The following is a 16,395-nucleotide window of genomic DNA, read 5'->3' on the forward strand; positions in this document are numbered from 1 at the left end:
TACTGAATTGAGACACATTCCAACAATGGTTCAATGGTACTTCTCCTGAGGGAGTTTGTCTCATTTACCCCTCCCTTTGAATCTTTTACTCTTCAGTTCTAAAGGAGGGTCAGATCTTGAAACACTAATTCTCAAACCCTTTCTAGTTTTGTTCAATTTTCAGGATCAAAAGGATTTTATGCACAAAAGTAAATCTGTCTTGGAATTAAGGATAAAAGACAACAAGGTAAAAGAATAAAAAAAAGTGTATAGATTACAAGAAAGCTCAATGCCAAACATTATAAAACACATGAGAGGATGGAAATGATTGAGAATTTTATAAGGACACTATGACAACATATAATCTATGGACTTCAATATAAAAAGCATATGGCAGGAGCTAAAAGTAATGATAATCCCTGTGCAGATGTGTGTGTTTTTTTATTCATTCATTGTGGGTGTTACTGGCCAGCATTTATTTTCCATCTTTAATTCCCTGAGAGCAGTTAAGAGTCAATCACTTTGCTGTGGGCCTGCAGTCACGTATAGGATGGCAGTCTCCCTTCCTAAAAGGACATTAGTGAGTCAGATGGATATTTATGCCAATTGACTGTGGCATCACAGTCATCATCAGACTGGTAATATTTTACTAAATTTAAATTCCACCTTCTTCTGTGGCAGGATCCGAACCACAGTCCCAGAACACTACCTGGATCTCAAATAGTCTAGTAATTATCCCACTATGACACCACTTGCCCATATTGTAGAATCGTGAAGTGTGTCCTCTTGTGGAGTGTGTGTTCTTTCTATTCTGTAAATTAAACAGACCTACATTTTGCAATATATTGCAATTATTTGTATACTTAAATTGTGCAGCCGATTTATTACCTCATGTTTCATTTATTCTTCATGATTGCCTGTAAATATGTAGTGAATTATTACTGGTTTTATTTTATCTTGATCATAATCTGACAGCTGCCAACATGAGGATCTTTCAATAAATCTATTGTCTATTTTGCTTTGATTTATTATAACCAGCAGCTGGTTAAGCCAGTTGATACTGACTACTTGCTAGCCCTGCATTCTTGTTAAATGCTAACATCTGGATGAGGAGTAATCAGCAGTTTGCGAAGCTGTCAGCAGTACCTAAAGGGATTGAATGACGGCTAATCACTGTTAGAGGCAGGGTACAGCTATCAATCAGACGTCCATAAAGTAAGAAAAAATATTCATTTAATACATTTTGTCAATGAACAACACCAAACATCTTTACAATTGAACAGAAATTTCTTGCACATAAATATTGGGGAGATGGAAGCCAGTGCTTTCTGTCCTGACAGCAACTCAGTGTCCCTGCTACCAGCTCCACTCCTTGTCCTGGCAACGGTCTTAAGTGTTTGAAACCTTGGTGCTTTTTTTGACTCGAAGATGATCTTCTGACTACACATCCACTCAAGTCATTGACAAGCTGACCTAGCAGCACTGCTTTTACCCATGGCATTCTACTTACCCAGTGTGGTACTGTGACTCTATTATCTTTCTACTCAAAAATTCCACAAGACAGCGATCATTCCAGGGATCACCACAGCTTCAAACTCAGTGTTACCATATACATTTTCACTTGCAAACAACTTTTAGCACTTGAGGTATAAGCACAGGAAGCATTTCTCCCACAACTCACTGGTACAGAAACCAGAAATCAACCCATAGTGATTTCCAGAGGGTTAAGCAGAGCTCCTTCATGGGCCTGTTGGTTTGTGAAGTACATTCAGCTTTTCAACTCTGGTAGAATTACAGGCCACAAATCAGTGTGCAGACACCAGTTTAGTCCTCTTGACACAGTCTTTTTCCAGCTTTGTAGCCATACAATATTCTCTAGCACAGTTTAAATACTCAATGACAATTGCCAATAAGTTTCATCAACTCCTCACTTGAAGCAGTTCCTCACAGAAAGCCTTTGCAGCAAGATGTTAGTAATATTGAAATCCAAACTCCAATCTCTGTTCATGCAAACAGCAATCACAACGGCACTGCTTTCAAGGTGGGAACAGCAGTCAGCGTTCCATCAGGTTGTTCATACGATGGATTTTGTGGAATGGACGATCTTTTCTTAATTTCCTTTCATAAATGAAATGAACCTGGCATTTCACAAATCCTGAATCTCCCTTTTCACATACCAATCCGGAATTCTGTGAATCTTGAGATTCACAAATCTAGGATTCCTCTTTTACATATGAATTCAAAGTTTCTTGGCTCATGGAGGAAGCTCAGTTTTCACTGAAGTTTGCCATTTTCACTCCAGTATTATTAGACAGGAATTGTACTGTTTACTGCCTTGCAAACACCACCATTATTGTGACATCACAGCAGCATGTTACATTAAGTATACTGTATCCTAGAGACAAGAACATACAGAGAATTCATAGAACATAGAACATTACAGCACAGTACAGGCCCTTTGGCCCTTGATGTTGTGCCAATCTGTCATACCAATCTGAAGCCCATCTAACCTACACTATTCCATGTACGTCCATATGCTTGTCCAGATGGACAATTCAAGGGACTATCAATGGTGGTCATGTGAAAAACTGGAAACAATTTTGTATGAAAGGACACAAAAAGTCAATGAGCAAAAGTATTGAGATAATGAGAGATAGGAAAAGGTGATGTATAAAAAGTGCCCTAAAGAGAGCAAAATTAACAAAGATCTTTAGCACCTCAATATTTATTTCCCAAATAAAATGAACCAGGTTTCTCAGAATGGTGAGAAAACTATCCCAGATTCTGATATGTGAAAAAATAGATCTGTGATAATCTTTACACCAACAGTTGTGACTATTGATACAACAGTTGGAATAAAATCACAGCACACTCTCAGAGTTAGTTAGAATGGCACCTTCCATCCAGTTTTAAAGGTGTAGTGGAGGAAATTGAGAGGCAATGAGTTCAAGAAAGAAAGCTACGAAGAGAAGTTAGAGAAGAAATAACAAAATAGGTTGATGAACGGTGGACAGTGTAACATATTTGAAAAGTTTACTTCAAAAGGTCAACATACTCAAACACAAGCTGTTCCATTCAAGTGACCATCAGACCAACAACAGGTCTTGTCAATTTGTGCAAGGTAGATCCACATGCAATACAAAAAGAGGAACTCTTTTGCACATACGTTTCTTCTGTGGATACTGGAAGAAGATCAGGGATCCTGGGCAGCTGATTTTGGTCCAGAATCAAAGAAGATCCATGTTGCAAACTCTCATTGCGTGCAGCTAGTATCAGTTCAGATGAATGATTTTGTAAGTGCCACCATGTGGTCCACCCCACAAGCCACATCCACGACGTTGCCTGGTACTGTCACCTAAACAACCAACAAAATGCAGTTAGCTACCTCCTCTCTGGCTACTCAGTGTTACGAAGAATGGTCTTACCAGAATGTATTAGAAAAGGAACTGGGCTCCAAGAAATACCCCAAGTATGAGCTCCATCTGGCAAGCTATCATCAATAACAAACCAGTGAACTGGAAGAACAAGTGATCCAAGTTTGACAAAATAGAGGATTTCTTTAATATAGTTTCAGGTGAAAGTAGATGGCAAAGTGGAAGTGAAACAAAAGGAATTATCAAGCAGCTGTATCTTTAGGGGAATTTTTTGTTGGGATTCCAATGGCTAAGATTTGAGACAACATTGCAATGAAAAACTCTCCCTAGGTATTCTCCTTCAATACAGGTTTCTTTCTGCGATACTGGATTTCATTTTGATACAGAAATTGAAACTCCAAGAATAATAAAAAAGTGAAGGACCTACCCGCCAGGGAAAGTACTGATCATCCATGCTTCCAATGCCAAGGCAGCCTCGGAGATTCTTGCCCCACACGAAAAGCTCACCACGATCTGGAACATGAAGACATTATGGACTGGAGTGTTAAGCAATACAGCCATCATTTTATTAGCCAGCACCTATGGGACCAGGAATGTGGTGGTTGATCAAAAGGCCCGAATGATCAATGTGAAAACACACACTAAGAAATAGAAATGCAATGCATCACCATTATATTTTATATACAGCATAAGTCACTTAAACAGCAATGCAACTTGGCCTTAATAAAATCTAATGGTAGAGATCTTTCTCACTCGTACCCGCAACTCAATACTTGGACGTCATGGAGACTGCAATAACAGTAAACTTCCAGTATTTCAGGTAAAGTAACTTCTGCCAGTTTTTTCAAGAGCAACAGTAAAAACAAAATTTGCTGTAACTAAATAACCTCAATTTCTCTTCCTTTTAATTTATTCAGTTATGAGATGTTGGCATCACTGGCTGGACCAGTATTACCCTGGAGAAGGTGCTGTTGAGCTGCCTGCTTGAATCACTTCAGGCCATGTGATGTAGGTACACTACAATGTTATTCAGAAGGGAGTTCCAGGATTTTGACATAGTGACAATGAATGAACAGTGATACAGTACTGTGCAGCACCACCACTGTGCTAAATGGGATAGACTTCAAATAGATCTTGCAACTGAAGACAGGGCATCCATGAGGTGCTGTGAGACAGAAGCAGCAGAATCATGTTCCCAACAGAATTTGCAAATTCATGGCCTGACATATCCCCCTCTCAACCAAGAGAGTCAACCCTGCTTCAACAGACAGTGCAGAGGACAAGCCAGGGGCAACAACAGGCATACTTAAGAGTGCGATATTGATCTGGTAAAGCTCATAACACAGGACTACCCCCGGGTCAAACAGTGTAAAGTAGCATGTAGCAGACAGAGTTAAGTGACCCCACAACCTCTGAGATCAGATATAAACTCTGCAATCCTGCTAGATCCAGTCCTGATGGTGGTGGACAATTAAACAGCTGACAGGAAGTGGAGACTTCACAAATACCCTCATCTTTAACAAGAAGGGAGCTAACAACATCAACATAAAAAATGAGGACAAAAGATATTTATATCCAATTTTCAACCGTAAGTGCAGAGTGATTTCAGCCTCCTTTCAAGGTCCCCAGCATCACATCACATCAGTCAATTCAATTCACTTTGCATGATATCAAGAAACAGCTGAAGATATTCAATTCCAAAAAGACTATGGGCCCTGACAACACTCCAGCAACAGGAATGAAGTTGGGAGCTTCCAGAATCTGCTACTACCCTAGCCAAGCTGTTCCAGTGCAGCTACAACAATGGCAACAACCTGACCATGTGGGAGATGATGCACAGAATGCAGGTCAAATCCAACTCAAAGCGTATTCCATCACACTCTTGAATTCTACCTTGTAAATGCTAGATGGGGTTAGTCCTGATGAAGAATCCTGACCAGAAATGTCTACTTTTCTGCTCCTCTGATGCTGTCTAACCATCTGTGTTCCTCCAGTTCCGCACTGTATTGAAATGGTAGATGGGCTTTGAGGAGGTGTAAAGTGAGTTCGATGCTGATCATTGCACAATCATCAGTATGATGGGAAGGTCATTGATGAAGCAGTTGAAGATGGCCAGGCCCAGGATATTACCATGAAGGATTCCTGCAGAGGTTTCTTGACATGGAGATGAATCGTCTTCAATAACCGCAACCATTTTCCTTTGTCCAAGTATGGCTCCAGCCAGTAGAGAGTTTTGCTCCTGATTTCTATTGACTTCAAGTTTGTTGGGAATCAGAATCGTACAGATTTAGCCTATTGAATCTGTACCACCAAAAATACACTACCTCCTACACTAACCCCACTTTCCCATTCTAGGCTCATAGCCATTAACGTTACAACAAGTGATAATCCAAATGCTTTTTAGAAGATTGAGAAGTTTTTCGCCTCAACTACCCTTCAAGGCAGTACATTCCAGATTCCTGCCACCGTCTGGGTGAAAATACTTTTCCTCAAATCCCCTCACTTTCACTCTACAATTATGAACCCTTATTTTTGACCCTTTGACTGAGGGGAACAGCTGCTTTCTCACCAGACTGTCCATGCTCCTCAATCTTATACATTTCTATCACGTCCCCCTTCAGTTTACTCTGCTGCAAAGAAAACAACCCAAGCTTATCCAGAAACTTCAGTTCGCAACAAACAACTGCACCTCCCAGTCGCAAACCATAACCATTTCCACTCCCCCTCCCATTCTCTAGATGACATGTCCATCATGGGCCTCCTGCACTGCCACAATGATGCCACCCGAAGGTTGCAGGAACAGCAACTCATATTCCGCCTGGGAACCCTGCAGCCATATGGTATCAATGTGGACTTCACCAGTTTCAAAATCTCCCCTTCCCCTACTGCATCCCTAAACCAGCCCAGTTCGTCCCCTCCCCCCAATGCACCACACAACCAGCCCAGCTCTTCCCCCCCACCCACTGCATCCCAAAACCAGTCCAACCTGTCTCTGCCTCCCTAACCGGTTCTTCCTCTCACCCATCCCTTCCTCCCACCCCAAGCCGCACCCCCAGCTACCTACTAACCTCATCCCACTTCCTTGACCTGTCCGTCTTCCCTGGACTGACCTATCCCCTCCCTACCTCCCCACCTATACTCTCTCCACCTATCTTCTTTACTCTCCATCTTCGGTCCGCCTCCCCCTCTCTCCCTATTTATTCCAGAACTCTCTCCCCATCCCCCTCTCTGATGAAGGGTCTAGGCCCGAAACGTCAGCTTTTGTGCTCCCGAGATGCTGCTTGGCCTGCTGTGTTCATCCAGCCTCACATTTTATTAACCAAGCTTATCCAGCCTTTTTTCTTGGCTTAACTGCTCCATCCCATGTAATATCCTCATGAATCTCCTTTGCACTCCCTCCGTGCAATCATATTCTTCGTATAGTACAAGACCAGAGCTGCAGACAGTATTCCAATTGTGGCATAGCCAAAGTTCTGTACAGCTCTCATATAACTTCGCGTGGCTGTTAACGAGGTTAGGAACTGCATGGCCCTGGCAGTACCCAAACTGGACATCACTGAACTGGAGCCATTTGATAGCACCGTTAACACCTTCCATCACTTTACTGGTGACTGAGAGTAGACTGATATGGTGATAATTGGTCGGGTTTGATTTGTCCTGCTTTTTGGGTGAAGGATATAACTGGCAGTTTGCCACACTGTTGGGTAGGTTCCAGTGCTGTAACTGTACTGGAACAGTTTGACTAGGGGTGTGGGAAGTTCTGGAGCACAATTCCCGGAATGTTGCCAGCGCCTATTGCGTTTGCAGTATCCAGTGCTTCCAACCATTTCTTGACATCACATAGAGTTCATATTGCACTCAATGCAGAAGGTCAACAATTGTTTGAACAAGGCTCAGAGAAACATAGAAAACAGAAGTAGGAATGGGCCAGTCAGTCCTTTGAGCCTGCTCCATAATTCCATCATGGTTATGGCTGATCATTCAACTCAATATCTTGTTCCTGCTTTCTCCTATCTTTTGACCCTTTTAGCTCCAAGGATTGCATCTAACTCCTTTTTGAAAACATTCAATAGCTTGGCCTCAACAGCTTTCTATGGCAGAGAATTCCACAGGCTCACTGCTCTCTGGTGAAGAAATTTCTCCATATCTCAGTCCTAAATGGCCTACCATACGTCATTAGACAATGACTCCTGGTTACTTTCCAAGTAGGTATTGACTGTGTGTTGGCTTTCCTTAATCGATTCAGACTTCTGGCACCTACCCTATGTCCAGCTGGAAGATTATTAATGTCTACTGTCTCCGCTCCCACTCCCTTCAGTGATTAGAGATGCAAGCATTCAGGCCAGGCAACGCATCCACCATAATCCTTTCTACTTTCTTCCACTGATTGGTTTTCACTTCATCCATTACCTTGTGCACTTTGACCAATATTATGTTGATGAGAAATATCAATATCAGAGTCTCATTAAGTACTCTAGCTATGTCCTGTGTCTCCGAGAGAATATCACTCACTTTGTCTCTTGTTGGACCTTCTTCTTACTAGTCATTTACTATTTTCATGCCACTGTCAGATTTTTTACTTCCCTTTCAGTTAACTGCCATTTTTTTCACTCATATTCACTCTTTATCAGCCTTATTTTCGTCTTTACTGCTCCTCTTAGCTTAGCATAAAAGAATATAAGAACTAGGAGCAATAGAAGGCCATTTGGCTGATCAAGCCCACCTTGCCATTCAACAACAATGTAGTTGATCAGTCCAAGGCCACAACTCCAATATAACAGCAGCTCCACAACTCTCATCTCCCTGATTTTTCAAACATCTCTTTAAATACTTTGTGATCGAGCCTCCACAACCCTCTGGGGTAGAAAATTACAGATATTCACTCGGAGAAGAAATTCTCTCACATTTATTTAAAAGGAGGGTCCCATTTCGCTGTAATCACATCCCCTAGTTTGAGATATCTCCACTAATAGAAACATCTTCTGGGGCGGCACGGTGGCTCAGTGGTTAGCACTGCAGCCTCATAGCGCCAGGGACCCGGGTTTGATTCCAGCCTCGGAAAACCGTCTGGGCGGAATTTGCACATTCTCCCTGTGTCTGCGTGGGTTTCTTCCAGGTGCTCCAGTTTCCTCCCACAGTCCAAAGACATGCAGGCTAGGTGGATTGGCCATGCAAAATTGCCCGTAGTGCTCAGGGGTGTGTGGGTTATAGGGGGATGGGTCTGGGTGGGATGCTTCAAGGGGCGGTCTGGACTTGTTGGGCCAAAGGGCCTGTTTCCACACTGTAGGGAATCCAATCTCTACCCTGTTAAGCTCCATCAGAAACTTGTCTGTTTCAACAAGATTACCCCTCTTTCTAACATCTAAAGAATAAAAGCTGAACCTGTTTAGCCATTTTTCATAAGTCAACCACTTCATTTCAGGAATTGGTGCAGTGAATCTCTTTTCAGCAGGTCCAAAGCTAACATATTCTCTCTTAAACATGGGGATCAAAACTGTACACAGTGTTTCATGCAGAAGAACACCAAACACATTGCGCTGCACTTTTCTGGAATCTCTATCTAGTTGAATAACAGTCTGCCTTTGGATTCTTTCCATCAAAATGCATGATCTCCTACCTTCCTACATCAAACTCCATTTGCCAGGTATCTGCTCACTCTCACTGCCTATTCTATATCCCCTTGTAGATTCCCTGTATCCTTTTCACAACATGATCACCCAACTATTTTTTATCAGTAGTAAATTTTTATACATTACATTCTGCTCCACTTCCAAGTCATTAATACATACAGTAAATAATTTAGACCCTAGATCTACTCCTTATGATACTCCACTAGTCACAGCCCAGATAACATCCTGGTAAATCTCCTCTGCACCCTCTCCAGTACTGTCACATTCCTCTTATAACGTGGATTCCAGAACAATACGCAATATTCTAGCTGTGGTCTAACCAACGTCCCAGCATAAGTTCTGTGCTCTTTAACTCTATGCCTTGACTGTTAAAGGGAAGTATACATGTGCCTTCTTAACCACTTCATCAACCTGTACTATAAGGGACAGCTGTACATACAGACACTAAGACCTCTACAATCCTTGGTGCTTTCCAGGGTCCTACTGTTCATCATGCCTTGCCTGGTTTGTCCTGCCCAACTGCATCATATCACATTTATCCAGATTGAATTCCATTGCCAATCAGCCTGCCTGTACCTTCCTGTAATCTATCCCCCACTATTTACGTCCTTAATTTTTGTCTCATCTGAAAACTTACTGATCAATCTTCCTACATTCAAGTCGAAATCGTTTACATGAACCTACAACAGCATGGGCCCCAACATTGGTCCTTGTCAGACCCCACTGGACATGTTTTATTCAACCACAGAATCCTTACTGTGGGGAAGTAGGCCATTCGGCCCATCGAGTTTACACTGCCCATCCGAAGGGCATCCCACCCAGATCCGCCCATCTACTCCATCCCTGCAAACCTGCATTTCCCATGTCTAATCTGCCTAGCTTGCACATCCCTGGACACTAAGGGTAATTTTCCATGGTCAATCCACCTAACCTGCATTTTTTTGGACTGTGGCAGAAAACCTGAGCAACCAGATGAAAACCATGCTGAATCCACAGAGTCGCATAAAGCTGGAATTCAACCCAGGTCGCTGTGCCTTCTCAGTGGTACATTCTTCTCATCAAGTTCTTTTTTTGACCAGAATAATTTGTTTTGCTGTGCCCTTGGGTAATTAAAGTTCCTAATGTAACTACTCTGTAGTCTTCGCAAATCTCAATTTCTTTGCAGGTGTGTTGTTCTACCTTACTCACTATTTGGAGACCTCTGAACTGCTCCCAGCAGAATGTGGTCATAATCATTCTACTCCTCAATTCCAATGATTTCATTGGGCATAGTCAGGTTGGATTTGCAATTGGAAAATTGCGTTTAGCATTTTTAAGATGTTACTAACAAAATTGACAAAGGGAGCTCATGGACGTAACATACTTAGATTTGCAGGAAGCTTTGGATAAAGACCCAGCTAGAAGCTGGTTAGAAAATAGAAAGCATATGGGACGGGAGGCAATGTACATGGATTAACAACTGGCCAACAGAGAGAAAACAGACAGTCGGATGAAATGGGTCATTCTTGCATTGGCGGTTGTGATTAGTGGGTACTGCAAGGATCAGTGCTTGGGCTCCAGCTATTCATGATTTGGAGGTGGGCGCCAAATGTAGTTTTGAATCATCTGTAAATTTGGAAACGTTAAATGCGAATGTGTGTTGTGAGGGAGATGTTAGGTGGGTTCAGAAGGATTTGGACAGTCTTCATTAATGGGTAAGAAAATAGCAGATGGAACATAACGTGGAAAATGTGAGGTTATCCAGTTTGGTAGAAAGATGTGCAGAGTATTTCTTTAATGGTAAGAGGTTAGGAAGTGGAGATGTACAAAAGGGCACTAATATCCTTGCCAATAAGTCACTGAAGGCTAATATGCAGGTACAGCAAACTATTAGAAAGGCTACTGGAATGTTAGCCTTTATTGCAAGGAAATTTAAGCACAGAAATAATGAAGACTTGCTTTAATCGTACAGGAGCTTGATTAGATCGTATCTAGAGTACTTCATGCAATTTTGGTCTACTTATATCAAGAAATTATCATCATCATAGAGAGAATACAATGAAGGTTCTCCAGACTTGTTGCCAGGATGATGGGACCGTTCCATGAAGAAATATTGGGTAGACTGGGCCTATATTCTCTAGGATTTTTGAAGAAGGTTAACTCACTGAAAACTTACAAAATAGTTAAAAGGGATAGATAGGATAGATGCAGTCCTAGCTGAGGTGTCGAAAACCAGGGGCCACAATTTAAAAATTAAGAGGCAAGCCATTTAGGATCTAGATATGTTTTTTTAAATCAGAGGGCTGTGAATCTTTAGATCTAGTTACTCCAGAGGGCTATGGAAGCTCAGTATTTAAATGTATTTAAAATATAGGTTAACAGATTTCAGATGGGGATGGGGTGGATAAAAGGCATTGAAGTGTTCGCTCATCCATGATCATGTTAAATGGTCTGTTTCTAATTCTGTTCGTGTCCCTCCGAGCCTGCCTCCAATACTACAATGTCTTCCCTAATCAGTATTGCTGTCCTACCTCCCTTTTCTTATCCTTCCTTTTTTTTGAATACTTCATATTTTTGAATGTTAAACACCCGCTCTCACCATTTTTTAGATAAATTTAGTTTACTGCCACTACATCATCATCTCACACAGCTATTTGTGTTTGTGGCTCACCAACTTTATCCACCCACTTTGTGTATTTACACATAAGCATTCAAAGCTTGACTCTCTATTCCTCAGTGTAACTTAGGGGCAAGGGAGAGGAAGCTGTGTCCAGTGCAGATGCAAAGCACACTTGGGACAAGAAGGTATGTCAAGAACAATTCAAGGAAGTGGTGACAAAAGGCCTCATCTGTGACTGACACCATGGGATTTGCAAAGCCATGTGACACAGCAACACAGAAGATGAATCTAAGGGGAATAAAAGGATATTGAATTCAGAGGAGAGAGAGTACAGTGAATTGAGAAGGTGGTTAAGTTGAAGCTGAAAAGTTGTTTGGTGCAGAGGGTACAGGAGAAAACCGGATGGGCTGGTACCAGGGTGTGTGATAGAGAGGAAGAATTTTAAATGAGAAGCAAGGGAGCTGGAGAGAGGTTAAGATCTCAAACCACCTGAGTAACAATGAAATAGTCCATGAAGTGTTCTGGTGAAAGGAGACATATCACTCCTACAATATAATAAAATGTGAGGCTGGATGAACACAGCAGGCCAAGCAGCATCTCAGGAGCACAAAAGCTGACGTTTCGGGCCTAGACCCTTCATCAGAGAGGGGGATGGGGGGAGGGAACTGGAATAAATAGGGAGAGAGGGGGAGGCGGACCGAAGATGGAGAGTAAAGAAGATAGGTGGAGAGGGTGTAGGTGGGGAGGTAGGGAGGGGATAGGTCAGTCCAGGGAAGACGGACAGGTCAAGGAGGTGGGATGAGGTTAGTAGGTAGCTGGGGGTGCGGCTTGGGGTGGGAGGAAGGGATGGGTGAGAGGAAGAACCGGTTAGGGAGGCAGAGACAGGTTGGACTGGTTTTGGGATGCAGTGGGTGGGGGGGAAGAGCTGGGCTGGTTGTGTGGTGCAGTGGGGGGAGGGGATGAACTGGGCTGGTTTAGGGATGCAGTGGGGGAAGGGGAGATTTTGAAACTGGTGAAGTCCACATTGATACCATATGGCTGCAGGGTTCCCAGGCGGAATATGAGTTGCTGTTCCTGCAACCTTCGGGTGGCATCATTGTGGCAGTGCAGGAGGCCCATGATGGACATGTCATCAAGAGAATGGGAGGGGGAGTGGAAATGGTTTGCGACTGGGAGGTGCAGTTGTTTGTTGCGAACTGAGCGGAGGTGTTCTGCAAAGCGGTCCCCAAGCCTCCGCTTGGTTTAAGCGGAGGCTTGGGGACCGCTTTGCAGAACACCTCCGCTCAGTTCGCAACAAACAACTGCACCTCCCAGTCGCAAACCATTTCCACTCCCCCTCCCATTCTCTTGATGACATGTCCATCATGGGCCTCCTGCACTGCCACAATGATGCCACCCGAAGGTTGCAGGAACAGCAACTCATATTCCGCCTGGGAACCCTGCAGCCATATGGTATCAATGTGGACTTCACCAGTTTCAAAATCTCCCCTTCCCCCACTGCATCCCTAAACCAGCCCAGTTCATCCCCTCCCCCCAATGCACCACACAACCAGCCCAGCTCTTCCCCCCCACCCACTGCATCCCAAAACCAGTCCAACCTGTCTCTGCCTCCCTAACCGGTTCTTCCTCTCACCCATCCCTTCCTCCCACCCCAAGCCGCACCCCCAGCTACCTACTAACCTCATCCCACCTCCTTGACCTGTCCGTCTTCCCTGGACTGACCTATCCCCTCCCTACCTCCCCACCTACACCCTCTCCACCTATCTTCTTTACTCTCCATCTTCGGTCCGCCTCCCCCTCTCTCCCTATTTATTCCAGTTCCCTCCCCCCATCCCCCTCTCTGATGAAGGGTCTAGGCCCGAAACGTCAGCTTTTGTGCTCCTGAGATGCTGCTTGGCCTGCTGTGTTCATCCAGCCTCACATTTTATTATCTTGGAATCTCCAGCATCTGCAGTTCCCATTATCTCTCACTCCTACAATAGGTGGGCAAGGAGAGCTCTGAAAGGTACAGCCAGGTCAGGGAAGAGGATGAGGGTGGGGTGTTGTCATTCCACAATCCTCATATAGAGGAGACAATGGCCTAGTGGTATTATTGCCGGACTGTTAATCCAGAAACCCAGAAAATGTTCTGGGGACCTGGGATCAAATTCTACCATGGTGGAATTTAAATTTAGTAAAAATATCTGGTAAAATAAAAATAAAGATAATGAAAAACCCATCTGGTTCACAAATGCCCTTAGGGAAGAAAAGTGCCATCCTTACCTGGTCTGTCTGGCCTACATGAGACGCCATAGAACATCACAGCGCAGTACAGGCCCTTTGGCCCTCGATGTTGCGCCGACCTGTGAAACCAAAGTGAAGCCAATCTAACCTACACTATTCCATTATCATCCAGATGTTTATCCAATGACCATTTAAATGCCCTTAAAGTTGGCAAGTCTACTATTGTTGCAGGCAGTGCATTCCACGCCCTTAATACTCTCTGAGTTAAGAACCTACCTCTGACGTCTGTCCTATATCTATCACCCCTCAATTTAAAGCTATGCCTCCTTAGGCTAGCCATCACCATCCGAGGAAAAAGGATCTCACTGTCCACCCTAACTAATCCTCTGATCATCTTGTATGTCTCTACTAAGTCACCTTTTAACCTCCTTCTCTCCAACGAAAACAGCCTCAAGCCCCTCAGCCTTTCCTCATAAGAACTTCCCTCCATACCAGGCAACATCCTGGTAAATCTCCTCTGCACCCTTTCCAATGCTTCCACATCCTTCCAATAATGCGGAAACCAGAACTGTACGCAATACTCCAAGTGAGGCCTCACCAGAGTTTTGTACAGCTGCAACATGACCTCATGGCTCCGAAACTCTCTTCTACCAATAAAACCTAACACACCGTACGCCTTCTTAACATCTCTATCAACCCGTGTGGCAACTTTCAGGAATCTATGCACATGGACACTGAGATCCCTCTACTCATCCACACTACCAAGAATCTTACCTTTCGCCCAGTACTCTGTATTCCTGTTACTCCTTCCAAAGTGAATCACCTCACACTTTTCTGCATTAAACTCCATTTGCCACCTCTCAGCCCAGCTCTGCAGCTTATCTATGTCCCTCTGTAACCTGCAACATCCTTCCGCACTATCCACAACTCCACTGACTTTAGTGTCATTTGCAAATTTACTACCCATCCTTCTACATCCTCATCCAGGTAACCAATAAAAATGACAACAGCAGTGGCGCCAAAACAGATCCTTGCGGTACACCACTAGTAACTGAACTCCAGGATGAACATTTACCATCAACCACCACCCTCTGTCTTCTTGCAGCTAGTCAATTTCTGATCCACACTGCTGTGGTTCACTCTTAACCACTCTGTGGGCAATTAGTTTTGGGAAATAAATGCTGCCTGGCCAGCGACACCCACATCCTGTAAATGAATGAAGGGGGAAAAAAACCACAGGCCTTGTTTGCAAATCAACAAAGAGAAATGTTGAGGAGCAACAAAATGTCAATGGTGCAGGGAGGGGGATGTTGGACAGGAAAGAGCTTGCAAGATTAGCTCCCAACAGACACACTGTGCGAGGCAAGTTTATCGATGGGTCCTCAAAAGATACCAAGACTGATACAGATAGAAACTTTACAGCAAGTCAAGTCTGAGCAGCAGGAGAGTGGGAAAGTTGAGTGTCATCGAAAAGCTGTGGTGGAAATTTGGGAAGACAGAATATCCAAAAGGTCAGAAATTTAAGGATAACAAGAGGATTAAGGGATCTAGAATGGCAAGGAAGGCTGATGGGCAGAACAACCCAGTCATGTTATAGTAAGAACTGCTGATACTGGAATCAGAGATAACACGGTGTGGAGCTGGAGGAACACAGCAGGTCAGACAACATTGGAGCAGGAAAGTTGACATTTCAGGTTGGGACCCTGCTCCTCTGATGCTGTCTGACCTGCTGTGTTCCTCTAGCTCCACACTGTGTTATCTCTAGTCATGTTTGCATGCCGATGACAGATGGGCCTAGCAACAGTACAGACATGAAATACAAGACTTAATCCCTGAAACCTTCAACAGTTCATGGAGCTCGTTGAAAGACACTTACTGGTGATGGCAGCAAAATGGTTGAGGCCACAACGAATATGGTCAACTTGGACCTCAGGCGTGAACTCTGAGCAGCCAAACAGCGTTGATGGGATCATCTCTGGCATTCCAGATTCAGAGAGATTGCAGCCCTTTCCTAGGATTCCATAACCCCAGACAAAGACATTGCCTTCTCCTGCAAAAGACAATAGTACAAGTTCATTCTTGGCAAACTCAGCAGTGGTTAAGTCAGCCAGCACAGCATCTCTCATTGACACTCTCAGATATTTAGAAACATCAGGGAATCATAGATTCACTGAGAAGCCGATAATGCACAGTGGAAGCTTTCCTGGAATAAGACACTGGTAGGTCAATGCGTAGCCCTCTCACCTCAGCTGGGGAGGCTGTGAGCTCAAGCTGCATTGTGGATGTTTCAGTATAATTCAGGCTGACATTCCACTGCAATGCTGAGGAGATACTGCCTCTTATACAAGATCTTAAAGACGTGCTTTGAAGTGCATGCAAAAGATTCCACGGTGGGATTGTAGGATTTTCTGTTCTTAAACTGGCTCCTGGATTTCCCTAGGTTACAACACTGACCACAATTCAAATTGAGTAACATTCATAGTCAACGTACCAAATGAATGATAAGGAACTATATTGAAACTGTTAAAAATAATTGTTTATGGGTGGGCGACACCTTGATGAACGTAGAGAAGTAACAAGGAGGTAGAAG

At 43.6% G+C, this 16,395-nt stretch overlaps 1 protein-coding gene across 3 annotated transcripts in view; it reads right to left on the minus strand.

Annotated features, from left to right (window-relative positions):
* Positions 1 to 280: 280 nt before the first annotated feature.
* Positions 281 to 16,395, minus strand: part of rcc1l (RCC1 like) — a 50,807-nt gene continuing 34,692 nt past the window's right edge. For 2 of the 3 annotated variants that reach the window (XM_059655234.1, XM_059655235.1), the window contains 3 exons: positions 15,682 to 15,855; positions 3,781 to 3,866; positions 2,996 to 3,334 (listed from right to left, as the gene is read on the minus strand). In XM_059655234.1, the coding sequence (XP_059511217.1) occupies positions 3,257 to 3,334; positions 3,781 to 3,866; positions 15,682 to 15,855 (338 nt within the window). In that variant the 3' untranslated portion in view covers positions 2,996 to 3,256. Of the gene's footprint in view, positions 1,126 to 2,995; positions 3,335 to 3,780; positions 3,867 to 15,681; positions 15,856 to 16,395 lie in introns of those variants that run through there. The other variant, XR_009447296.1, reaches the window with a different exon arrangement.

The sequence above is a fragment of the Stegostoma tigrinum genome, chromosome 27, assembly GCF_030684315.1.
Source record: "Stegostoma tigrinum isolate sSteTig4 chromosome 27, sSteTig4.hap1, whole genome shotgun sequence".
NCBI lineage: Eukaryota > Metazoa > Chordata > Chondrichthyes > Orectolobiformes > Stegostomatidae > Stegostoma > Stegostoma tigrinum.